General features: G+C 51.7%; 12 protein-coding genes across 12 annotated transcripts; 4 read left to right on the top strand and 8 right to left on the bottom strand.

The window, feature by feature from the left end:
- Window positions 1-153: 153 nt before the first annotated feature.
- On the bottom strand, window positions 154-2,658 carry CC1G_01224 (copper radical oxidase; the record flags this gene model as incomplete). Its single annotated transcript, XM_001833110.2, has 3 exons — window positions 154-292; window positions 638-878; window positions 936-2,658. The coding sequence occupies 3 exons, from the start codon at window positions 2,656-2,658 to the stop codon at window positions 154-156; spliced, it is 2,103 nt and encodes a 700-aa protein (XP_001833162.2).
- A 353-nt stretch (window positions 2,659-3,011) lies between these two features.
- On the top strand, window positions 3,012-4,168 carry CC1G_01223 (diadenosine 5',5'''-P1,P4-tetraphosphate asymmetrical hydrolase). The gene is made up of 4 exons (XM_001833109.2): window positions 3,012-3,140; window positions 3,196-3,246; window positions 3,302-3,396; window positions 3,452-4,168. Exons 1-4 carry the CDS (start codon window positions 3,032-3,034, stop codon window positions 3,737-3,739), a joined length of 543 nt encoding a protein of 180 aa, XP_001833161.2. The 5' UTR covers window positions 3,012-3,031; the 3' UTR covers window positions 3,740-4,168.
- CC1G_01222 (amidophosphoribosyltransferase) lies at window positions 3,949-6,270 on the bottom strand (the record flags this gene model as incomplete). Its single annotated transcript, XM_001833108.2, has 10 exons — window positions 3,949-4,378; window positions 4,435-4,534; window positions 4,590-4,663; window positions 4,716-4,840; window positions 4,896-5,119; window positions 5,181-5,556; window positions 5,616-5,701; window positions 5,759-5,983; window positions 6,048-6,075; window positions 6,202-6,270. 10 exons carry the CDS (start codon window positions 6,268-6,270, stop codon window positions 3,949-3,951), a joined length of 1,737 nt encoding a protein of 578 aa, XP_001833160.2.
- An 11-nt stretch (window positions 6,271-6,281) lies between these two features.
- CC1G_01221 (methionine adenosyltransferase) lies at window positions 6,282-8,057 on the bottom strand. Its single transcript, XM_001833107.2, has 6 exons — window positions 7,931-8,057; window positions 7,841-7,872; window positions 7,183-7,785; window positions 6,951-7,125; window positions 6,719-6,895; window positions 6,282-6,665 (listed from the first exon to the last, which is right to left on the bottom strand). The coding sequence occupies exons 1-6, from the start codon at window positions 8,022-8,024 to the stop codon at window positions 6,559-6,561; spliced, it is 1,188 nt and encodes a 395-aa protein (XP_001833159.1). The 5' UTR covers window positions 8,025-8,057; the 3' UTR covers window positions 6,282-6,558.
- A 355-nt stretch (window positions 8,058-8,412) lies between these two features.
- Window positions 8,413-11,367, bottom strand: CC1G_01220 (protein phosphatase; the record flags this gene model as incomplete). The annotated part of the gene is made up of 6 exons (XM_001833106.2): window positions 8,413-10,500; window positions 10,547-10,675; window positions 10,737-10,897; window positions 10,949-11,072; window positions 11,171-11,284; window positions 11,344-11,367. The coding sequence occupies 6 exons, from the start codon at window positions 11,365-11,367 to the stop codon at window positions 8,413-8,415; spliced, it is 2,640 nt and encodes an 879-aa protein (XP_001833158.2).
- A 218-nt stretch (window positions 11,368-11,585) lies between these two features.
- CC1G_01219 (hypothetical protein) lies at window positions 11,586-12,647 on the bottom strand. Its single transcript, XM_001833105.2, has 6 exons — window positions 12,618-12,647; window positions 12,429-12,558; window positions 12,309-12,367; window positions 12,047-12,251; window positions 11,948-11,995; window positions 11,586-11,898 (listed from the first exon to the last, which is right to left on the bottom strand). The coding sequence occupies exons 2-6, from the start codon at window positions 12,513-12,515 to the stop codon at window positions 11,671-11,673; spliced, it is 627 nt and encodes a 208-aa protein (XP_001833157.1). The 5' UTR covers window positions 12,516-12,558; window positions 12,618-12,647; the 3' UTR covers window positions 11,586-11,670.
- A 1,177-nt stretch (window positions 12,648-13,824) lies between these two features.
- On the top strand, window positions 13,825-14,624 carry CC1G_13890 (hypothetical protein; the record flags this gene model as incomplete). Its single annotated transcript, XM_002911804.1, has 4 exons — window positions 13,825-13,980; window positions 14,081-14,139; window positions 14,303-14,447; window positions 14,517-14,624. 4 exons carry the CDS (start codon window positions 13,825-13,827, stop codon window positions 14,622-14,624), a joined length of 468 nt encoding a protein of 155 aa, XP_002911850.1.
- Window positions 14,625-14,957: 333 nt separating this feature from the next.
- Window positions 14,958-15,955, bottom strand: CC1G_01216 (guanine nucleotide-binding protein subunit gamma). The gene is made up of 4 exons (XM_001833102.2): window positions 15,858-15,955; window positions 15,537-15,778; window positions 15,442-15,478; window positions 14,958-15,370 (listed from the first exon to the last, which is right to left on the bottom strand). Exons 2-4 carry the CDS (start codon window positions 15,662-15,664, stop codon window positions 15,287-15,289), a joined length of 249 nt encoding a protein of 82 aa, XP_001833154.2. The 5' UTR covers window positions 15,665-15,778; window positions 15,858-15,955; the 3' UTR covers window positions 14,958-15,286.
- A 172-nt stretch (window positions 15,956-16,127) lies between these two features.
- On the bottom strand, window positions 16,128-17,202 carry CC1G_01215 (guanine nucleotide-binding protein subunit gamma). Its single transcript, XM_001833101.2, has 4 exons — window positions 17,042-17,202; window positions 16,882-16,985; window positions 16,789-16,825; window positions 16,128-16,667 (listed from the first exon to the last, which is right to left on the bottom strand). Exons 1-4 carry the CDS (start codon window positions 17,060-17,062, stop codon window positions 16,584-16,586), a joined length of 246 nt encoding a protein of 81 aa, XP_001833153.2. The 5' UTR covers window positions 17,063-17,202; the 3' UTR covers window positions 16,128-16,583.
- Window positions 17,203-17,513: 311 nt separating this feature from the next.
- CC1G_01214 (hypothetical protein) lies at window positions 17,514-18,412 on the top strand (the record flags this gene model as incomplete). Its single annotated transcript, XM_001833100.2, has 4 exons — window positions 17,514-17,680; window positions 17,751-18,021; window positions 18,092-18,185; window positions 18,243-18,412. 4 exons carry the CDS (start codon window positions 17,514-17,516, stop codon window positions 18,410-18,412), a joined length of 702 nt encoding a protein of 233 aa, XP_001833152.2.
- A 1,851-nt stretch (window positions 18,413-20,263) lies between these two features.
- Window positions 20,264-21,281, top strand: CC1G_01213 (hypothetical protein; the record flags this gene model as incomplete). Its single annotated transcript, XM_001833099.1, has 3 exons — window positions 20,264-20,559; window positions 20,618-20,744; window positions 20,805-21,281. The coding sequence occupies 3 exons, from the start codon at window positions 20,264-20,266 to the stop codon at window positions 21,279-21,281; spliced, it is 900 nt and encodes a 299-aa protein (XP_001833151.1).
- A 188-nt stretch (window positions 21,282-21,469) lies between these two features.
- On the bottom strand, window positions 21,470-23,144 carry CC1G_01212 (RNA-3'-phosphate cyclase; the record flags this gene model as incomplete). The annotated part of the gene is made up of 8 exons (XM_001833098.2): window positions 21,470-21,574; window positions 21,642-21,759; window positions 21,836-22,081; window positions 22,141-22,266; window positions 22,326-22,450; window positions 22,509-22,580; window positions 22,641-22,726; window positions 23,009-23,144. The coding sequence occupies 8 exons, from the start codon at window positions 23,142-23,144 to the stop codon at window positions 21,470-21,472; spliced, it is 1,014 nt and encodes a 337-aa protein (XP_001833150.2).
- Between the last annotated feature and the right edge of the window lie 172 nt (window positions 23,145-23,316).

Genomic DNA, 23,316 nt, shown 5'->3' with positions numbered 1-23,316 from the left:
TCAGGACGCCATTGCCCTTCTCCGATTAGACGACCTTTATCTCGACTCATTTGAGATCAAGGACGTTAAAACACTCCATGGAGACCACCTTTCTCGAGCAATAGGTTCACCACCCTCTAGACTCCCGTTTTTCTTTCTTATCTCACGCTTCGTTCAGGTCGAATCGCTGGCCAGGACGGGAAGACCAAGTTCACCATCGAGAACACAAGCCGCACACGAATAGTCCTTGCCGATACGTGAGTTCTCGTCGGTCAGGACTGCGGGGGGACAAATCTCTGACGCCTTTAACCCTCTCCAGCAAAATCCATATCATGGGCTCATTCCAAAACATCAAGATTGCTCGAGACGCCATTGTATCCCTTATCCTTGGTTCACCTCCCGGCAAGGTGTATGCTGGGTTGAGGACGGTCAGTGCTCGGATGAAGCAACGTGCCATCTAAGCACCTTAGACGTTGACCATACTCATGTCATCTTGTTTTCTTTTACGATTCTATGACGCTATGATGACCTGGATTTCAGGAAAGTTGATACAACATGGTGAAATATGCCTTGTAACGCTCTCAGTTCACATTTGGATTGGCCAGCAAGCTATGGAAGAATCAACAAGACACTTTTAGCAGTGAGAAGGGATGCTTACCTGTCTAGGGCTCCCTGATCAAATGGCGGGTCGTTGCCGTCCCCGATCATGACCTTGACCCCTTCGCTTGGGACGCCACCGGCGACGACGAAAAGCCATCCCGGTCCTGGCGGGTAGACGTCACCGTTGGGAGGTCCTTCCACCTCTACTTGCCCACCGTCTTGAGACACGACGTTCAAGTACACAAGGCGCGAATTGGCATGTACCGAGTGGGTCACGTATCCAAGGTCCATCAACGCGACTGGACACCGGGCCTCGTGGGTTACTTAAGGCAAAGCCAGGAGATTCGTCGACTCACCTTTGACGTTCTCGACCGGCAACGTAGCCTCGAGACTTATCCTTTCCCCGAACCGTACCTGTCCAGGGACATTCACAATTTCCGGCCTTTCCTGCTGCATATAGGGTGGGCTCAACCACTCCACTCGATACTCCGTCCCAAACCGTAAGTCGCTCCTGTCAAGGTTGGGGTTGCTCCCTGCAATCATAACCTCACCGTTGGGAGTCAAGGTAGCAGTGCTGTGGTACAGTCTCGGAATATCGCTCGCGGGCATACCATCGGACGAGAATCTGGCTCCAGCCTCCTTCGTAGGCGAGTACAGGACGGGGGTCAGGACGGGATTATCAGCGTTGGAAGCCCCAACTTGGTCGCGCACATTTCCGTAGCCAGCGATTCCGGAAGCAGCGCCATTCACGATCAAGACGTCGCCCGTCGGGAGTAACACAGCGTCGGGCATGAGTCGAGGTTGAGGCATACTCTCTGTTTGCCAGCCTCGGGCGATTCCATCTTCTGTAAGGACGATCCTCGAGCATTGTGCGGAAGCAGCTTCCTGTGAGCTGATGTCGTAGCTGGCCCTCCGGTCATCGATCGCAGATCCTCCGCAGATTAGAACCTCTGGTTGGTAGTTATTCTCTGGCGACAAAGGGAGTAACAACCCGGTGCCAGCCATGGGATAAGTCACTCGCACACCATTTGGTATCCTTGGCAAGCGACTTTCGGTGTTGGTCTTCCAATCGTAGATCATCGCATCTTGGTTCGCTGCGACGAAGATGCGGCCATTCGGCAAAGAGAACGCAATGGGGAATAGATTAGAGTTGAGGGTATCCTCTAAGAAGGGAAGGGGTATAGGCATTCCATTGTAACCATGGATGTTCTTTGGTGGATAATATTCGAGGGTGGGGTTGCTGACTGTCGCATTGTTGATCCACCCGCCTTTCCTCGAGCCCCCAATGATCATCGCACTTCCGTCGCTGATGCGAAGCACGGTGTTGTACCACCGGGGGCTGGCCATTCGAATGTTGTCGTGGTCTTCGAAAAGGTCGCAAGTTGAAGAGTCATCGTCGCATGGGTGAAAAAGGCGAATGGCCTGAAGGCCGTTCAAGTCTCCGAATTCAGCAGACGAGGTGTAAGACTCCACGACAGGGTTTCCTCCGACATTGATCATCGTCCCATTGCTGAGAAAGGATCCTCCAGCACAGAAAGAGTTGGACTGGATGTTGAGTGGGGTCACCTCATGGGTTTCGAGATTGTACAATGCACCCCACGCGGGGTGTCCGTTGACGTCCAGCGGGTTATGTTCCACTTTGTCGACTACCAGGACATGGGTGGGAGAAACGACGGCCAATTGCATGGCGTTGACACCAGTATTTCCTTGCTCGCGAAGGGTCCATGCAGGACCGTCGCGTCCTTCTAGGCTCTGTGTGAGGTTGGAGAGTACGCTGGCACGGCGGCCTTTGGTCACCACCAGTGCGTCAAGATCCATGAGTTCTCCTCGACCACGAGTCCCTCCACCAAGGTTGACGATCCTGAAGGAATGAGCTCCCTGTGGAAGATCTAGCTTCGAGAATATCCTTTGCTGAGTTCTCGGATTATCATAGTTCCTCCAAGCGTCAACATTCCGTATAAATCGGCCGTCGATATAAACATTCGCGGTTCCATGCCTCTTGTCAGTCGTCCCAAACCATTCGATTCCTGTCCCGATGAAGCGAAAGTCTGCTGAAGCGTTGCGTTGCACGGTCGACATTACAGAGTTGTTAATATAGCCCACTCCATAGCTTTCGTTCCATCGACCAGAGTAATGTATAGCAGGGTGGTTAGAATCGTAGCTTTCAGCACCAGGCGGGACGTAGTACGGGGTGAATGGAGTTGCGGTGGTTGAGCCAGGTAGCACAAATCCGTTCCACGCCGAATCTGCAGCCAGGGCCAGAGGAAGATAAAGAACTTTCCAAGTCAAAGAGCGCATAGTGGACCTTTTACTACTACACAGAACAGAGCAAGGGTCAAGAGCGTGGTTTAGAGAAGTTAGAACGCGTTGGACACGCCACCGGACCGCCTGTCTGCCGGTGACACGGTGCGCAAGACTTGGACTCGGCGTCACTTTCTCCTCTGCATCCACGATGTCTCCTAGCGCCCTTCTATTCTCGACGTTCGAGGTCACATCTCAGGCTTTCTACAGAAACGCGCTAAGCTATGCTATTGTCAATCTCAAACCCATAGTACCGGGACGTAAGCCAGCTGCTTGACACTGTACGGACAAGAACGACCCTAAGCACTCAGTCAGACGTCCTGGTCATACCGACGAGACCTGTACCTCGTCTAGCTGACCTTAACGGTGCGTCCTGTATTTCTTCTTTTTTGTTCTACTTTTTTGAATAACCAGACCTCAGACACCGAGCTTGGTTCGCTCATGCGTTCCGTTAGCCGCGTCGGAAACGTCATTGAACGCGTTTACGGAGCGGATGCATTGACGATTGCTTGTCAGGCAGGTCTCAACACACAGTCTCTCTCGTCATGCAACTCATCAAGTGGAAATTCAGGACGGTAAAGCAGCGGGGCAATCTGTTCCTCACGTCCACTTTCACATTCTCCCGCGTAAACTCCAAGGGGACCGCTTCTCAGAAAACAACGACGCCATCTATCCAGAACTCGAGAAAGCAGAAGCGGGCCTCTCTTCAGACATGCGTCAAACAACACAAGATTACCAGCCTCTTAAAGTCGATGCTGACGATGCTCGACCCCCACGGACGATGGAGGAGATGGTCAAAGAGGCCAATTGGCTCAAGGGATTCTTCGATAAGGACGAAATTGGGTGCGACGTCGACTAGACTATTCCCTTCAACGATTCACCATATCGACTTTGGAGTCATTACCACATATCTCTAAAAGATCTAACCGGTACAATAGATGATAAAAATACACTAGATGGTTACATACTACTCAACTTTATCCCACAAGACCCAGCAGGCATACGGATATACGGCCCCGGGAAGGCCTTTTGTTTCTTCTCTCTCACCCTCTTGAACTGCAAATCAACTTACTTGGGCGTGTAAGTAGTGAATGTGTTGTGCAATCCGACGGTATCATCAGTACCAGTAACAGGTGTACTGGAGTTGGTATAGCTGGCCCTTTCCCTGTCCACGCTGCCGTTCACGCCGTTTGCGCCCTTGTGCTCCAAGCAAGCTGTGTCGAGCTGTAGTTTCCCCCGCGCATTATCCGCACGGAGGAACTCGACGTGTTGCAAGTATTCCTCGTCGACGCCGCCAGTGATGTACTCGCCATTAAACACGGAGCAGTCGAAGGATGTGATTGCCGGATTCCATTGCCTGACCGACTCTTCGAGGTCTGGGAGGGTTTGGAAGATCACCCGATCGGCACCGATAGCCTTTGCAATGGCCTCCTCGTCACGGCCGTACGCGACCAGCTCCTTTCGCGACGGCATGTCAATACCGTAGACGTTGGGATATCTGTCCGTTCGGGATCATGGTCAGGTATTGCAAGAGATTTTTGTGGGTTTACATACCGAATCGGTGGTGCGCAACTCGCCACGATAACCTTTTTAGCCCCGACATCTTTGGCCATCTGAACGATCTCCTTGGAGGTGGTGCCGCGGACGATAGAATCTGAACATGGGACGTGAGCAGTCAGGCCTGGTTGGAGAACAGTAGAGGAGCTTACCATCAACGATAAGAACGTTCTTGTCGGCAAACTCTAGCGCCATGGCATTGAGCTTCCGTCGCACGTTCTTCTTCCTGAAAAAAATATGTCAGTGAGGTCGAATGGTGGCCAAGCTGGACCCCATACCTCATTTGTTGGCCTGGCATAATGAAGGTCCTTCCGACGTAGCGGTTCTTGATGAAACCTTCACGATAAGGAAGTCTAAGCTTCTGGGCCAGGTTCAGCGCAGCAACTCTTGAGGTATCAGGGACCTTCGCAGAAACTTTAGCCTCGACGATAGTAGACGCATAGCAAAAGGACACTCACAGGAATAACGACGTCAATCTGGATATTTTCCTGCTCGACGATTTTCCGAACCTTTTCGGCCAGGACATCACCCATCGACATCCTACTCCGATACACGCTCACACCGTCGATCACGGAGTCAGGTCGAGCAAAGTAGACATATTCGAAGATATCAGGAGCGAAAGTTGCTGGTTCCGCAATCTGTCTTCGGGTAACTTTGTTTCGCGTAATGATGATGGCCTCGCCTGGGGGGAGACCATTAGATGGGACCACACCAAGATATGCAGGGGGGAAAAAACACCTTACCAGGTTTGACATCATCCCAATCGGAGAACCCTCCAGCATCAGCGACAACGCTCTCGCTGGCCACAATATAATCATATCCACAACCAGACTTCCGCTTTGCCATACCGACAGGCCTGATACCATTCGGATCTCGGAAAGCGATAACTCCAAATCCAGCGAGCATAGCGACACAGGCATAAGCACCCTTGACTTGCTTGACCATGGCCGTCAAGGCCGTAAAGATATCCTCTTCATTGATGCGAAACTTTCCAGTTTGTTGGAGGTTGTAAGCGAAAATGTTGAGCAAGAGTTCAGAATCGGACGCGGTGTTGATATGACGGTGAGCTTCTTCATCCATGAACTGGATGAGGGTCTCGGTGTTGACGAGGTTGCCGTTCTGGATCGACAAAGAAAAATGATCAGATTCTGAAGGTTTGGTAGAGTTGGGTGGCCTACGTGAGCAAAACAGATGCCATATGGCGAGTTGACATAGAACGGTTGGGCCTCTGCGTTGTTGAAGCTTCCAGCAGTCGGGTATCGCACTGACGAGAGTCATATCAGGCTCAGTAAAAAAATGTTTGAAAGGAAGGTCAACACACCATGCCCGACACCCATGCTGCCAATTAGCCTGGACACAGCAGTTGCGTCAAAGACATCTCTAACCATGCCGTTCGCTTTGCATTGATAGAGACGGCCCTTGGGTCCACAGGTGATGATTCCGCATGCATCCTGGCCCCGATGCTGCAACAATGACAACCCCTCACAGATTTCGGGGGCAGCATCGACGTTCGGATCGTGCAAGAACAAGCCTAAGATTCCGCACACTGCGGCAGAGATAAGATATGTCTGTCAGCGAAACTCCCATGAGCAAATTCTATTCAGACGCACTGTTCTGTCTGGACCCTAACGCAGAATACTATCGCAGAGGAAGCAAAGGTGAAATGAATTGTGTCCGGGTCGAGCAGGGGAGGGCATAGTACTGTATCTGCAAATTTCCCGCATCGATCATCCCGGGTTCCGTTTGAGATCGCTCTTTCCCCACGTGTTCCCGAGATTTCTCAGTCGGAGTCGCAGCTCCGAGTCCGAAAGCCCTAATCTCCTCATCACTCATGTCGATTGCGCGGTTGAACGCCTGTTTCCATTCTGTTTCTACATACACATTACTACTTCTAGATGACAGCGATAGGGTGAGGATGATATTCTACAATCCATACGGTATGGATAACGTGAGCCCGGATAAAGATGCACAGACGGCGACGAATGAAGGTGGTGGTATCTGAAAATTAATAAAAAAATGCAATGAGATCAAGGGAGGAAGGATGAACTTCCTATGCTACAAAACAATGAGATACAACGCCAAGCACCAATTATTGGTCCGCGTAACAGTTGATGTGGTTGCTCAGAGCTTGAGCTGCTTAGGCTTCTCCCAAGAGTAGTCGGGGTTGCCAAAGTGGCCGTAAGAGGCGGTCTGGAGGTACTGGGGCTTCTGCAAGCTGAGCTCCTTGACTAAAAGGAAGAGTGAGAAATACAGCCGCGTCAAATGGTCAAGGAAGCCATACCAATGACACCAGGTCGGAGATCCCAGTTCTTGTTGATAATTTCGACGAGCTCGGCGTCAGTCTTTTTGCCGGTACCGTAGGTGTCGACGTAGACGGAGAGGGGCTCAGCAACACCGATAGCATAGGAGAGTTGAACAAGAATGCGGCGAGCAAGGCCAGCAGCGACGAGGGACTTGGCTAGAAAGGGGAATGGATGAATGCCGGAGACGACAATGGTGAACAAGTAACTCACCGATCCATCGAGCAGTGTAGGCAGCGGAGCGATCGACCTTGGAGAAGTCCTTTCCGGAGAAAGCACCTCCACCGTGGGCACCCCAACCGCCGTAGGTGTCGACGATGATCTTTCGGCCAGTCAAACCAGCATCACCTTGAGGACCACCGATGACGAAGCGGCCAGAGGGCTGGATCTAAACACAAACGTTGAATTCAACGATTCGACCGCTGATTGTGGCGTATCGACTTACGTGGTAGATGGTTCGGTCATCCAAGAGGTTGGCAGGGATAACGCGCTTGATGATCTTCTCGTGGATTTCCTTGCGGAGCTCCTCGGTGGTGATCTCCTCAGCGTGTTGGGTGGAGATGACGACGGTGTCGACGCGAAGAGGGATGGTAGCACCACCCTCCTTCTTGTACTCGATGGTGACCTGGGTCTTGGAGTCAGGTCGGAGCCAGCCGAGCTCTCCGCTGCGGCGAGCATCAGCCATGGCCTTGTTAAGCTTGTGGGCCAGGACGATGGTCAGTGGCATGTATTCCTCAGTTTCATCAGTGGCATAACCGAACATGATACCCTGGTCACCAGCACCATGGTTCTCGAGAGACCCATGGTCCAAGCCCTGGGCAATGTCGGGGGACTGTTGCTCGATGGCGACGAGGATGTTGCAGGTCTTGTAGTCAAAACCCTTGGAGGAGTCATCATAACCAATCTTCTTGATGGTCTCACGGATGACCTTTTGGTAATCGAGCTTGGCCTTGGTGGTGATTTCACCGAAGACCATGATCATACCAGTCTTGGAGGCGGTCTCGCAGGCGACCTTGGACCAAGGATCCTCAGCAAGGCAGGCATCGAGCTAAAAACGCGTCGATGTTAAGCTATTGATGATTTTTTAAAAACCAAATACTCACAATGGCGTCGGAGACCTGGTCACAGATTTTATCTGATGGGGCCAGGATGAGATATGGCCGCGACGCGACAATAACAGGGAAAAGACATACCGGGGTGGCCTTCGCCGACCGATTCAGAGGTGAACAAGAAGTGACCAGGGGCCAGAGCAGCGTGGACGGTGGGGGCAGCGCTTCCGTTGGCCATTTCGAACTTTAGACTGACTGCTGAGCTGGTATGGAGAGAAGGGAAGGGAAATCGTTCGCTGCAGTTCAATCAATCTCGTTCCAAATTTTATGGTCAATCTGAAGCTGACTAATCACACTTGCGATACTATCAGTGTCACGCCATCCGTTCGACGCTAAACACTTGATTCGCCAAATCGTATGAGAACCCAAAGGACCCAGGTTTAATTCCTATTTCATGAGTCTATGACCTGCAAGTATTACTGTACAATGATCACAATGCCTCGTTTCGAAAGAGAGAGCAATGTCTCGACATCCGGCCAATCAGTTCTCCGGTTCTCAGGATTAACCAAAGTAACGCTAAATCTGGGACTAGTGGTCCCGCTAGTTGAACTTCATGTTACACTAGTTTACCGGAGCCCAACTCCAAGGGGATCGATGTTCACCGAGGCCGTTTCTCGAGGTGGAGGAGACACTTCGCGTTGCGGTACTCGCTTGACCGTGGCCGGGTTCTGCCTTGAAGCGGAGGGCACTTCCACTGTGGGGTCGGCGGGCAGGGCGCTTAGTGGATCCGGACCCGTCTGGCTTTGCGACGATATCGGCTCGGAATCGCTGTTAAAATTAGAACCCCAGGGATTGTTTTCCACAATGGATAGTCCTGCCGCTCGTGACGACCTTGGAGCGGCTGTTGCCCAAGGGTTCGTTAGGGTAAGGGAGGGGAGAGAGGTAGGGCCAGGTGATATCGACGAGGGCTGCGTTGAAGGGGGTGACGACTCGGATCCCTCACCCCAGGTCCGCAATGCTTCTCGACTTCGCAACTCTGATGTTTTCTGAGTGCCATCTTCACTTCCGCTGGCAAAGTTGTTATTCAGGTCCTTGGCCATACCAGCGTATGCGTCCTGGACGACAGAAAACGCTGCAGTGGCATTCGACGACAGCCTGCCCCACACAGACTTGACACCGGTGCTTGACAGGAAATCTGGAGGTTTGGCTCTCCCCCATAGTGGAGAAGACGATGGCGGCGGCGAAGAGGAAGAAGTATGGGCCCGCAAGGCTGACGTAGACGATCCTGGCGACCCCGAGTTGACACTGCTGCGCCGTGCAGGGTTGGGAGCGGAGAGGGACGGTGCTGATAGAGATAAATTCTTGAGCCCTGCATCCACGGATGGCGAGGCGCTACGTGAACCTGCCGGCAGGCTCAAGACCTGCGACGAGGCAAGCGGAAGAGCCGCCGACGCTGATGGAGAATCAGAAAGTGCGTTGGAAGGCGTGATAGGTCGGTCAGTCCCCGCGTCCTCATCTCCACTGGCGACAGGACCTACAACTTCGGGCGCTGGAGGTTGGGCCAGCCTCCCATTCATCTCTTCATCCGTCCTTCCGTACAGTTCATGCCAGAATCGAATGTCCTTTGAATTTGGAATCAGGACACCCATGTCGCGACCTTTAGGGTCATCCAAGGAGGGGTCGTATAAGGGATTGGTGTTCAAAGCCATCTCCGCCGGTGAATTGAAGAAGTCCCAAATGCTGACTGTTCGTTCCGTCGCGGGTGGGTCGATCCCATCTCCAACCTTCCGCTCTCGCTCGGTGTTGAATAGGAAGGTTCCGAATTGACATGAGTACAGGTGGTAATATAATTGTCGCAAGAACCGTTCGTTGTATTCAAAACGCTCTGGAAATTGTCGTTGAAGTTGTCGGACACTTTCGAGGAACTGATGAAAGATAGGACTGGTTTCCCTGATATGGTTTTGTGAAGTGAATCGATTCTGGACAGACGTGAAGAACGCCTGTGCTGCTTCAGCACCACTGCCAGGTTCGGCCGACGACGAAGGCGACAGGAAGAACTTCTCCGATGATAAGTGACCGCAACGATCAAGGAATTTATGACCGAAGGAAAGCCAATCCTTTTCGACGAGGATTTCAAATCCTCGGATGGTCCGGTAGAATGGGTCCAGGCATATTTGCGACATGGCGGAGAGTTGAGAAGTTCGGTCCCATCCATCGGAACAATGGATGAGAACATGGGACGAGTTGACGTGCACATTTCTGACAATGAGGACAGTTCCTTCCAGGATCGCAGCGATATGGCGTAGCCAGCCGGATCGACGAAGGGCTTGCCGATCCAGTGTGGACACGGTGTCAGGAATGTCGTTCCTGAAGCTTGCCAGCAAGGTATCAGCCTCTCGTAGTGCTTCTACAACCTTTGCGAGCGATTCTCGCATGGTGTGGATGTGGTCGATTCCCAGGTACACTTTCTTCCCTTCCTTGTAGTTATCCATGTTTTCAGTGCCGGCGCCTTTGGCGGAGTTGGCCACCGCGTTGACGGTCGGACGAGCATCGATGATGAGGTTGGTGGAAGTTGCACCATAGACAGGAGAGCTTGAGGTTCTGGATTCCGGAGACCAGTGGGACTGAAATATCGCCTCGATAAGCTTTTCATCTTGCACGGATCGGTTCTGGGTGATGCCAACCATTGGTTGACTTGACCTCGTCAGAGTGCCCTGTTGGCTGTTAGAACTTATTCGATGCAGATGCCAATAAACCTACGTAGTTGGCCCAATGAAGGTAGGTGAGAACGGGAAGCCGGCATTTGCTCCGGTACTTGGAGGCGTACTGGAGCGTAGTATCGCTGATTTTGGTAGGTACGACCAGACGAGAGGGATATGTGGGAGCGAACTAAGCAGTGCGCTAAGGAGTCATTCATATTCAATAAAAGAAGTTTAGGAAAAGGACGCACAGAATAGTCCCGATTGATATCCGTGAATCGCCAGGCCTTTGTCCTCGTTCCAACTCCCATCCGTCCATACTCCTCTCTAGGCGAGTATATCGACCATCCGTTGTTCGTTGGCAAAGGCGGGTTTGGGGTGTAGAAGAATGCGTATAGCTGTGTCACAGACGCTACCGGCGGTTTTTGAGTTGCACAGTTCAGGGGTAAGGGCGGGAACATACTGGCTACGGTCAACTCTTTCACGCTCTCGAAGACGTTCAAGGCATCCGGATCCTTTTCAAACGAAAAGGTGAAACTTTCAAAGGTCCGTGTATGTAAATCCAATGGCGACCTTCCATTCAGTGTCTGGGGTAATCGAGTCACAAGCGATATCAAAGGATATGGGACCTCGAGGCAAGTGTTAACACAGGTGTCCGTCGAGATGAGGTCGAGAAAGCGCTCACCCAGAGTTCCTGATCCTCCTCGTTTTCTCGGTAGCGGAAGATGATATGGTGGGCTGTTAAATGGATAGTGCCGATGTTCGTTTTTCCAGCCTTGGTGAACGAGACACCTTCGACCTTCAAGTGTTTATGTTGAATGTCGGTGCTATTATCATCGGCCTGCACGAGTTACACACCTTGGACACTCGTATTGCGTCCATGTCTGCTCAGTACCTGCTCTTTGTTGACTGTCGTTGTCGCGCCAGTGTAATGTGTAGCGTCAAGGTTGTAGCACTTTATGTACAGTCGACCGAATGGTTCAAGTGCAAGAGGTGTAATGATGGCGCTGAACGGGCCAAACCCCAAATGGTGCCGCGTTCTTAGGGGCTGATGCACCGCCCAGATTAACCATTCGCCTTGAATTCGTTAGGGGAAGGTGGGAGCCAGAATCAATGTAATATTTCAATAGAAGTAACAGTCGAATACTGGTAACTAGTTCCGAACCGTATTGTACACTGAGGAATTTAGAGAGCAAGACCGAGCAGGGCGGCGGCCAAGACTGGCAAGGCGGCGCTGGTTCGGATAGCACCATCAGCGTCAGCGTCTTCGCCATCGGCGCCGCCAGGAGCATCGGAGGGCTGAGAACCAGCACCACTGCCGGTGGGGGTGTTGCTACCGCTGGGAGAGTCGGGCTCTTCAGAACCAGAGGGCTCAGCGGGAAGAGGTCCCGCAGTAGCGGATTCAGCAGCAGCCTGGCAATTGGTCAGGGATAGTCGAGAAGAGGGAACGAGAAAAACATACAGCAAAGGCCTCAAAGGTTCGTTCCTCTGTCGGGTTGATCGCGAATACCTGGTTCGGAAATCAATACAATGGCTTTGGAAAATAAGTGAATAGCCGCACCATTCCTGAATTGCAGTGGTTGACTGGGGCTTCCTGGGCACAGTAGAACCAGGTGGCACTGGTGTTCTCTACGGAGAAGCGCCAAACCTCGGGTGCGGCTTCGTCAACAGCCTCGAGGAACCTGAAGCCTGAGTGGGCACCGTTGGGCGCCGGTGTGCAAGGCTCATCAAAGGTGGACTGCGTTACGGTGTGGTTCTTCGGGTAGCTAGAGAGAGGAGAATGTCAGCTGAAGAAGAGAACATGTCCACATAACAGCACGAACAAGGTGAAAACGACGACATCGCCAACTTCGGCTTCGACGGAGGTGGGTTCGAACAACAACTGAAATCACCGTGGCCAGACATCAGCACGCATAAAGTAGAGTGGTGTAAAGGCCACTCACGCCGTTCGCGCCGACGCTGACCGCGATATCAGCAGCGCGGGCAGCAAGGGGAAGGAGGACAGCAGCGGTAGCGAGGGTGAAGTGCATGTTGATCAATTATATACTAGTAAGTAAAGGAAAAGCGGCGAGCCTAAGGACGGAAGAAAGTGTTAGAGCGTAGACAAGCGCGATAAGAAATGGCAGGCGCACACTGCTCTTTTACCAGAAGGTGAGAGAAAGGGGACAAGGATGGGGATCCCAGTGTCGAGGCAGCCAGGCTTTTAAGGGCTACAGAGAGCGGTGACCAACCCAAACTTCTGGAGCATCAATCCAACCTGGCAACCCTGCGCGCTTTTGGTGTCAAAGGAGTTGTTCAATCTGAAGATTTACGACACTCGTTAGTGGAAGTAAGTGGAGGTGATGGGAACGCGATGTAGGCTGCGCTATTTCTACAACCAATGAGAATGCGACGCTGTTGCCCGTCAAACCGTTAATTGCCTCAAAAGCGGGGACAGCTTCCAACTCTTGGTACTTCCTTCTGGAAGTACAATTTAGACGAATGGTTAGCTTTGGCCGTGTTGTCTTAACAGATGACCAATCGGAAGGGAAACTCAGGCCGTTGTGTGCAGATTAAATATCTGTGCGCTCTGCAATTGCCCAATGTTAACTAAGTAACATTTTCAGACAATACGAATGCTTACTTACCTGCCGTCAAGTTCAAGCCTGGAATAGAAATGGCATCCGTAAGATAGAAGATGCCAAGTGTGCGCTGGGCAAGTGATATGGTTTGAATCGTCCACTAGTATGGCACCGTCGTTGCTACCTTAGTCGAAGCCGTTGGCACTTTGACTGGCCCTGTGAAAGGACTCGGGTTCCAGTGGAACGCTCGATGGGTATGGCAATACACTGCGCGCTGTTACTCGAAGATCCACGAGTGAGACAAGAAGTTGAGTTGATGAGTAGATCTGGTTAATGCGAGAAATTTGGATAGCCTTCCGCAGCAAGAAGGCAAAAGACATCCGTGGCATCCATAGCCATCCTAGAATGAGGTTGATTGACCGAGCCCCAAGGCCTCAGTATTGATAGTCACCCCGCTGATTTAGATTGCCGCCCAAGTACGTGTTCCAATGTCCATCTTGCCCGGACGATAACGAAGAAAACGGGTCTGTCGGGTAAAGGGGCGTTCCGGTATGCTCATCCATCATCTTCTGATGAGACGAGTCGCCCTGCAGCGGTTCTACGGTATCGTAATGTTGCACGGAAACCAGAAAGATGAGATGAACATCGTCAACTTGAGAGCAGTGATGGTGGTTCACGACCAAAAGCGCGAAGCCCGGCCGGGATCAGACTCACAGCGCGGTGATTGCTACCGGGGTATCCCAACGCTTTGACCTCATAAGTCATCTTCCGACCCAAAATGTCTGCCTCAAGTCTGTTCCGTTCTCTCAGACCGGCCTCAAGCCTTACAACGCGATCACTATGGTCTGGGCGCCTCAATGGCGCTGTAGGATACGCTCGTAGCTTCCACACAACTCGACCATGTGCTGCTCTGTACCTGAACGTGGACAACGCGGTGAGTGGCATGCTGAGCCCTGGATTATGGCCAGGTTCTCAGCAATCCAGGCTTTGCTTCATACGAGGGCTGACAACTGACCAACCATTTGACTTTATAGACATTTGACAAAGTGACCAGTGTGAAGGACCGCGTTGTGTTGGTCGACTTCTATGCCGAGTAAGTCATCACTTCTTTTTATCTTTTTTCAAGTCCAGGTACAGCCCTCTGCCCTGGACACTGCATCGGTTCTAAGAGGGCTCATCCAAGTCTGTTGTCGACGTGGTCCGCATAACAACCAATATGACTGACAACCCCGCGTCTTTGGTTCCGTCACCCGTAGTTGGTGTGGTCCCTGTCGCCAATTATCCCCTGTAATAGAGAAGTTGACTCAAGAGCCGGCAACATCTGGCTCCGGTCTCCCAATTGACCTCGTCAAAGTCGACACAGACTCGACGGAAGGTCAAGCACTTGGAAGGAAATACCGGGTACGTCACTGACCGGGCCAGAGGGGGCACATTTCAAGTCGAGGGCATTCATATTGACCTCCTTTCCAGGTCACGGCCCTTCCGACGGTGCTAGCATTCAAGAACGGCGAAGTAGCGGATGGGTTCCTTGGAGCACAGCCAGAGGCCAAAATCAAGCAATTCATCGAGTCGCTATAGAGTCATTTGTGTGCTCGGTACTTCGCGCCTCAGCCAGAAATAGACCACACTTTGGACAGAGGTAGAATAAGAAATCTTTTGGTACGAATAAATAGGAGTGAGCAAGACTACGTGTACAGGAGAAAAAGGAGAGGACGCAAAAGCAAAGGCCCGTCTTCCAAATTCCAAAGAAAGGAGCAATGAAATTCACCCCAACTGCGATTCCAGACCAAGACGAAAGAAGAAAAGGAGAGAAGGAATAGAAACGTATAAAGTAGAGGTGGGGGAAAGAAGGCAGTAGGTTGATAAGCGCTTCAGAAAGGACAGAACAACAGTAACAAAGCAGACGTTGTGAAAGACAGGCAGAGAACGAGAATGAAAGCAGAGTTCCAAAACAAAAGTGGCCAGGCGTTGATAGTACAGTGTCGATATATGGCACAAGCAAGGCGAAGCATGCTCTTGACCGCTGGTAGCAATCATGAGTCAGAGGTCGCCTCACAGCAGCGCCTTGAAGAAAGGTCGATGCAAGGGAATCCGTATCCGAACTGGACAGTGGGGCTGAAAGGGCGGCGGGGGTGAATCTTCCCAGAAAGGGTTGGATATGGGTTGCGGCGGCGAATGAGAGAACGTTGAAAGTGACAGCGAGAGCGAAGAAAAGAGGACATAGAGGCAGCGCTGGGCGACTACTGCACCGTACAGCACTTGCCTCCCGCTTGTTGCCCGTATGGATCCTCAGCACGTCCCACTGGTCCCCACACTGAAGGTACCTGTGTGACAAGTAATAAGAGAAACCGATGAGCGGGAAGGTCGCGTCGTTTCAGAAACCAGCGCTACGTACCAGATGATCCTTGGTGTTTCTGCAGTATGCGATTAGGCTACGGTAGCCAGTCAGCGAGCTTGTTCTCAAACACCGGGTTACGAAAATCGACATACCTTGCGCTGGCTTCGCTGACTTTCACCCGAGGTCTTGCCAGGTCCTCCCGTAACCGCTGGTTGTGTTCTAGTAGTCGCCTGAGCTTGAGCTCGGACATTGACTGTCTACCTCCTCCGCGGGTGCTCATGATGATTCAGAAAGGAGTTGGGGTCGAGCAAAGGGTATTTTGGTGGTGTTGGGCAGAGTCGAGGTCGTGGGGACAGCAATGTGGGTGAAAAAGTTGTTGAGTGAGAACGGAGCGCTGTAAAGAGGGCGAGATCACAGGGTCGCAATGGAGAACGTAAGCACAAAGAAGGAGCGTCGACGGCGAGAGCGCTCACTGTCTACGACGACGAAGAGGGTGGGACGATGAGGACGACGACGACGGCGACGAATGCGGGGGTTGGCTGATTGGTGGCGGCGATGGGAAAGAGTTGGCTGTGGTAAAAAGGCACAGCACTGGTATTTTCTTGTCAAGCGGTCATGAGAACAGGCCAATCCGAATTAAGGATCACACATCAGACTATCTTTCAACGACCTCAATAATTCCTGCTATGGTCACCCAAAGCCGCTTTGAATGCTTTCATCCGCGTCCTTTCAATTACCGCGAGTTGCATTGCACGACGTAGTGAATGTATTTCGCCAGCTACATCGCAGAGCCCTTGTGAGGTCTAGAGAAACGGAAAAGAAAGTATCGGGGAAGGAAGGGAAAGGACGAGTGCCAATAAAAAAGAAACTATTCGAAGCGGCGGTTATAATGTTAACACATAATTGAGTGCATGTTCCCTGTATATAGAGTAAGAATAGACGATATGGAGGTGCCGGTGGTGAATGAGGTGTAAGGTGTAACGAGTGTTGTCCGATGACGATGGCAGGTATCAGAGAGGGGGAGGTATATGGAATCGAGGAAAGTTCCAATCTTGCTGTACAACACGCGTCCTTCGTAACGCAATAAACACTGAATAAAAGTAGCATCTTCAGGACTATTATCCCGTTGAAAGCATCGGGATGTCGCAAGAGCTTGGCGCGGGTCTAGTCGGTGGACGGAACTGGTTGGTGTGTCGGATTTACATTACAAGGCAGTTGCAACCTTGAGCCGGAGGCGCGTACGGATCGTCTGCTTTTCCTACAGGACCCCAGACAGATGGAACCTAAATGAATAAATAAAAAACGAGACACCATTAGGGAACCCATTCGATCAATACAGGGGCACAGGGGCCAGGATCGAGACCCTGGGTCTCGACGTTGGTACGGTGGAACGTTAAAACGTACAAGATGGTCCTTCGTCTGCTTGCAATAGCGGATAAGGCTAAACGAAAAGCGTTAGGCGCAGTCCGGGAAAGGGAAAGACGCGATTTTACGCACCTGGCGCTAGCTTCGCTGACCTTGACCCTGGGGCGAGCCAAATCCTCCCTCAGTCGCTGGTTGTGTTCCAACAGACGTCGAAGCTTGAGCTCGGACATGGATTGCTAGGCATGATGCTTTAGAACCACGGCAAAATGTGAGACGATAAGACTGAGCTGACTTTGTGCGGACGTGAGTTCATTGTGGGCAATTTCTTGGTTTTTTGGGGGAGAAAATAGGGTCAACCGCTAGACCAAAAGGACAGAACTGGAAGAAGCGGGGCTCTCAAGGAATGAAAGCAGATAAAGACCTCGAGAGCAAATCCACGGGAGAAAGGCGTTTTGACGAAGGCAGAAACAGTTTACCACAACACCCGCAGACACCTCAACAACTCTCCAGCGGACTTTAAATTTCACGCTTATTGCCTCCTTGTGCCGTCAAACAACCTGATTGCAGCCCCTCACCTCCTGACAAAATGTCCCTGTCTACTGCTAAATTCAGTCAGTCATAACATGATCATTTGTATACCAAATCCTGATTATTATTGTACAGTTAAAGCCCACAGGGCGTCGGTTTTGTCGCGCCCAACTGCAGGTCCACAGCGATCAGCCCCACCCGACCCCAGAGCTATCAGCCACTCCCACGACCTTCACATGTACTCTGACCCCGAAGACACCACCTTGCTCGATGCTGAGAACCCAGAAGGTAACCAAGGTCGTCTTGTGAAGGAAGCACAAGAAACCCCGCTGTCCGATGATGAGCCCTTGGGTTTCAGCTTAGATGAGGAACAATCGATTCGAGCGTTTTTGATGGAAGAGGGGTAAATCACTCTTCCATTTCTCCACAAAACCATACTTTTGACTGTCTGACTGACGTTTACATCTCCGTAGGCCAAAGCAATCAGATCAAGATAGGCTGGATGCTCTGGTGGACTCCCTCAAGGACCCCTTCGAGAGAAAGAGCAAGCAGCTCAAGGAGGAGCTAACGGAGGCCTTCATCACCACCATGCGCCGCCTGAAGAAAACACAGCAGTTCCTCGATGTCGAGGTAGACACCAACACGGCGAAGGGTATCGCTGTCTTCAACTCGGCGTGTAAGGAAATGGATACCGCCACTCTTGCCGAGTATGAAGTATTGACCGAGGCTTACGAGACGACTCGCGTAAGCGCTCAATTATGCATGTCCAAGAAGTCAGTACTCTAACCATATTACTTATTACCCACTGTGACAGGACGAAATCACTAATCTTATGGAGAAACTGAAAGCCGAGTATTCCCATCGAGATCAACTTTGGGTGGCACTGGAACAGAAACTGGATGAAATCGGTATCGTATTTCCGCTCTAAAATGGCCCTATCCATCGCTCACAGAGATGCTTTCCAGCTGGTCCTGTCCTTGAAGAGCTCCAAGACCTTCCTGGAGCAGTCGAGCAACGCATTTCCAGACTCGAGAAAGGCTACGAAGCAATGCAGAAAGAGGGCAAACAGGCGCCAGCCATCTCAGAGAAGCGCATTCAAGAGCTCCTCCTTCAACTCGGAGATTCCTCGCTTTAGTCTGATCCTTACTTCATTATTGCCGGCTACAGCTTACTGTCGCTCGATGGCTTTGTCGACCGCATGCGCTCTCTCCTGTGCACTCTGGATCACGTAGGACATCATCAACGATGACGAGACGGGATACCGCCGTACCAGACGACCACCCTCTGCAGCTGATGCTCGAAAGGCACATTTACCTTTGTGGCCACACTATAGTATATCAGCGGAACGCACTCTCTTCGACCATGCTTTGCAAACTGCTGTCAGATTCTGGTTTGATATACTTACGATGGCCCGCCGTTCGCCCTGCCTCGTTTCACGGATCTAGGGGTAGCTGCTGTCCCGACCACCGGTGGTCATCGTCTAGGTTGTCTTCGATCTCGTTCCTTGGGTCTTACCACCTCACGCGCTACTAGTGCATGCACTGCACCGGGCAACGCTTAGCTTGGTACGGAATGTAAACATCACTTTTCAAGGTACGGACGACTCGTCGTGTTCCAGACAAGGTCACACTGGTGCCATCTCGGGAGCCCTGGGGGATTGCGCTAACTACTGTTGCTATCTATAAGGTACTATTCATTATTTGCCTTTCCTTTAACAATCCACGTCTACATCTCCTTGGGCGACATAATTACTAACTGCCAGAATGTCGAAAGAGGCCCCAGGGGTACAGCGCTTGATTCAGCCCGCGTGTCCAGCTGCATAATGACGGTATTCTGCTTAAAATCGCCTCCCCTGACAGAGCTCTGTGGATTGGAGGCTATGTGCGCGTCCGTCCGCCTTCGACCCGGGGAGTGCGGGGGAATGGAAATCGAGATAAATCCGAGCGTCAGCTGTCGTTAACGTCCATACCCACCTGACCTTCCCCTGGGCTGTAAAGGTTGGCAGGTGGTGTGTGATCCAACCCCTGCCCATTAGCAAAGTTCAGGTAGAGGCAGCCAGCGCTGTCTGGCTGTGGAGTACAGCTCGAATCTCGATAGGCGCCCGTCATGGACGCTCCGAGTCGTTGCTGGCGCTGTGACGTCCTGGTAACTGCTCAAAAACGGGAACTCTACTTTACGCAGTCCGATGACCTCGTTTTGCGTGCTCCCATCCCTGCCCATCTACTCGCATATATAAACTGCAACATCCACTGGTTTGATTGACGTTCCTCTGATCACATTAAAGGACTCAACGCAGTTGCGCTTGCTTCGACTGTCCGCACATCCGGCGGGGCCTATCGCCCCGGCCATTGACGCTACTGTTGCACTTCTACCTGTGTTGCTAGGAAAGGTCATCTATAAGCGTTTTAGTGCTGTCGTTAAGTGGAGAATTAGCGCAGACGTTGGCATATCGGTCACAGCGGAGCGCTGAGCCCCTGTGCATATTAGCTGTAGCTGTATACCACCCAACAGCATTCTAACAACATGCGACTGATATTTCTTGCTGTCAAGGAAAGATTCTGCCCCAACCAATGCGAGAATGGGCGGTCCTCTCGGAGAATAAAACTAGAAAGCTGTAAAACGACACATGTGGGCGTTGGATTCCTCCGACAATACATCGACCGGAATACTGGTGGATGCTCTTGGAGGCTCAGATAATTACTATCCATCTCGCCTTTTTGTCGTCTCTTTTAATTGACCAGCGTCTGGAAGCGCTGTCTCAGCGCTTGTTTGCGTTTTCGGATAAATGGGTCTGATCTGTAGGGCGTTTATTTCAGCCCCAGACGCCAGGAGACCAAATCAGTGCTGATGGCAGTGTCAACAACGGATCTCATGGGTTAAGCTCCAACCACCATCACATACCGCTATAAAAGCCCGTTGAACCTGGGCCCTCCAGATTTCGTCACAACTCGTTCTCTCTTACAACCCTTCTACACCAGGATTCACTATGGTCTTTGTTCCATTTATCAGCCGCCGCGAACGTCGTAAACTGGAACGACGGAAAGGTGGAGGGGGCGGAGGACGTGGTGGTGGAGGCGGAGGAGCTGGCCGAGGCAGCTCTGGCGGTAGCGCCGGCGGTGGTGGTAGAGGTGGAAGGTCGACTAGCATCAACACTGGAGCAGGCACCAAGTCGTCCTCGACGTACAGTAACGGGGGAGGCACACCCGCGGCTCTCCCAGCTGGGTCGCCTTTCGCAGGGCGTATGGCGGGAGGTGGAACCAGAGGGGATGTATACGGCACGAGGTGAGCTATTCCGAACTCTCTAGGAACAGTGTGCATGCTTATCTCTGTCTGGCTATAGGCAATATGGTAGTGGATACCCAGGAGTCGCGGGACGAGGTGTAAATGGACGCGGTTTCCCCTTCTTCTTCTGGCCAGTAGCCTGGGTCGGGACCGGAGTCGGGGCCTCGTATCTCTATACATCACAGGTGGGCAACTCCTATCCTTCTCCAATCGTCATTCAATCAATAACTCAATGCTTCGGATAGTATGGACATGCTAGAGACGGTCGGCGACCAGGTGGTCAGCAATACCGTGCTGCTTTCGAGTCGGGCTCTACAGACTCGACTTTCCGTTTCCTCGCAGATAAAGATTCCGTAGAAGCTATCGCTGAAGTCGTTAAAGAGGAATGTGGCTCCATGCTCAAGGACGATGATGACATCCCCATCGACGAATACGACGGTGCAGAAGAAGAACCACCGCGCCCGGAGGAAGTGGTGCAGTATTATCGAGCGAGTAGTGCTGCCCTCACGCTCGATGGCTACAATAATACGGCCGTGTTCGAGGAGGAAGGAGCTGAGGACGTTCCATTGCCATCTGGAATTGACTCGGGACTTCTTGCCTGTTTGAACGAGACCATTGGAGAAGCCGTACCGCTCGTGGATGGCGCTGTGTCCATTGGCACACCTTCCAACATTGGCATCTTTGGGCTTGCTGGGCTGATATACCTGGCATCGCAGTTTTAATCATGCTTTTGCCGTTAAGCTAATCGTTACATTGTACTGATACTTCTACCAGTGTTCGACTAACAGAAGAACCATCGTAGTAAACACGCCTTTTTCACTGTACCCTGACGACACCGTTCAATACTCGAATAACCCAGTAGCACATCTCTTATGTCGTCAAAATGGTGGATGATTCAACGATTCTATCGTTAAGTACTCCTCCGTGTCTGGAGCAACGGGGCGACCGTGAGGCCTTCGCAGTCTCGGAATGGTTGGTACTGCGGGTAGTAGGGACCCTCGGTGATATCCGTGGCCTACAGGACAGGGGAGTTGAAACGGGAAGTTGAGCGCCAACTAGGCGAGCGTTCGGTTGGCATTCACGTATCCAGTACCGTAGCATGAATACGTCAATTGCTTGCACTCGGGATCTGACGGATCTGCACTGGCAATTTTGAACGAGGTCGCAAAAAACTCCTTCACGTCCCTCAAGAACTGGATTCTGTATACAACGAACAGTCGTTAGCTGTTTGGACCTTGACACGGGGTGCAGTGATGAGAATGGAAAGAAGACTCACGTTCGCGGTGTGGGTTCGCCCATTACGCATCGTCCGACATCTTCACTACCGAGAACCATATAGAGCAAGACTAGACATTGGTGCTTTCGATCTACACAGCCTCCCTTTTCGATTTCAGTGAGGAGAGCCCGGGTAGCTTTGAGGGCAATGTCCTCGGGGACAACGCCTGGTTCAGAAGCAGCTTCTGCGCAGTGAAGTGCACCTGTCGTCGACTCTGCAAGAAGGCTAAGAGCATAGCCTGGGGATCTGAGATGGTATCAAAAGGTTGAGAAATAACAGCTGGGGGAATGATAGTGAGCACTTACTTGCCACTCTCTTCACCCTTGTACACGTCCGAATACAGATATATATCAGGAATATATCGATTGAGCACAGACCTTGCGGCTTCAATCATCCTATTAGAGAATTGAGGGTTAACCCGAACGGCATGGCTGTGGGTAACTATGTCAGTTAGGTGTAAACATGGCTTCAAGAGGGAAGGTGGACTGACGCGACGCCTCGGATACGTTTTATTTTGCCAGGCTCGACAAAGTTGAGGGTCTTAACCTGTTTTACAATGGGACACAGGAACTGGACTTCCCCACCGCCCAATGGCGGGTCGCCACGCTTTTTTATCTGGAGAACCATATTTAAGCTGCTTCAGTGCTGCGTGTGGGAGATGGTGTATGCTCACCCTGAGCTCCAGGCCATCCGAGATGCCGAAGAATTGTAGGTGCGGTAATGTGACTGTTCGGAGAAGGTCGACCTATTTAAAATCCTTTGTCAGACTCAATTGAGTATGCACCAAGGTAGCGTAAAAGCGCACAGATAGGTCATGCTCGTCTGTCGTGATGCCCCTCAGCGTCAACTGGAAAGGACGCTTGGCAAAAGGTGCGAGCATGATGATGGGTTCTAGGAAGTAACCAATAGACCTTGATAATGGACATTCGTGTTGCACTGGGCCACCTGCGATGATGCCTGGCTTTACTAGGATCGCAGTGCCTAGAGATTCGTTGGTCAGGTATGTGCGAATGGGTTAGTTCAACGGACACTCACCAGTCACTGATATCTCTATGATAGTACCATTGGTGACCTTTTCTATCAGTCTGAGGAAGCTAACTTCAAAATCTATGCGCAGATACGAGCGAGTCGGTTCATCCAATGTCTGGCAAGATGAAAAGGTAGTCTGCACACCTCGTAGACCAGGGTTTTTGTCGTCTGAGCGAATTTTATCGATCTTCACTTGCTTTCCACTGAGTACCGAGAGTACCACCCGCGTCCGTAAATGCTCGTGGCCGCTGAAGGCGAGAAGAGTAATGGGTTGTGCCATCGAGGATAAAACTGAAGAGGAACCGCTCATGGGCTTGGCATTGCGCTCCCATCACTAGCTATAGCGCGGCCCGCTCTCTCCCACACAGCCTATTTAGCGCCCGAGCCTCGCACCCCAGTTCAAGCCAAAAAGTAGTACTAGATAACAAGTAGTAAGGTGATACATTAATGCG

This window comes from Coprinopsis cinerea (assembly GCF_000182895.1).
Source record: "Coprinopsis cinerea okayama7#130 chromosome 2 map unlocalized cont3.2, whole genome shotgun sequence".
NCBI lineage: Eukaryota > Fungi > Basidiomycota > Agaricomycetes > Agaricales > Psathyrellaceae > Coprinopsis > Coprinopsis cinerea.
The sequence above is the reverse complement of the archived record's forward strand: the minus strand, read 5'-3'. Positions and strand labels throughout refer to the sequence as shown.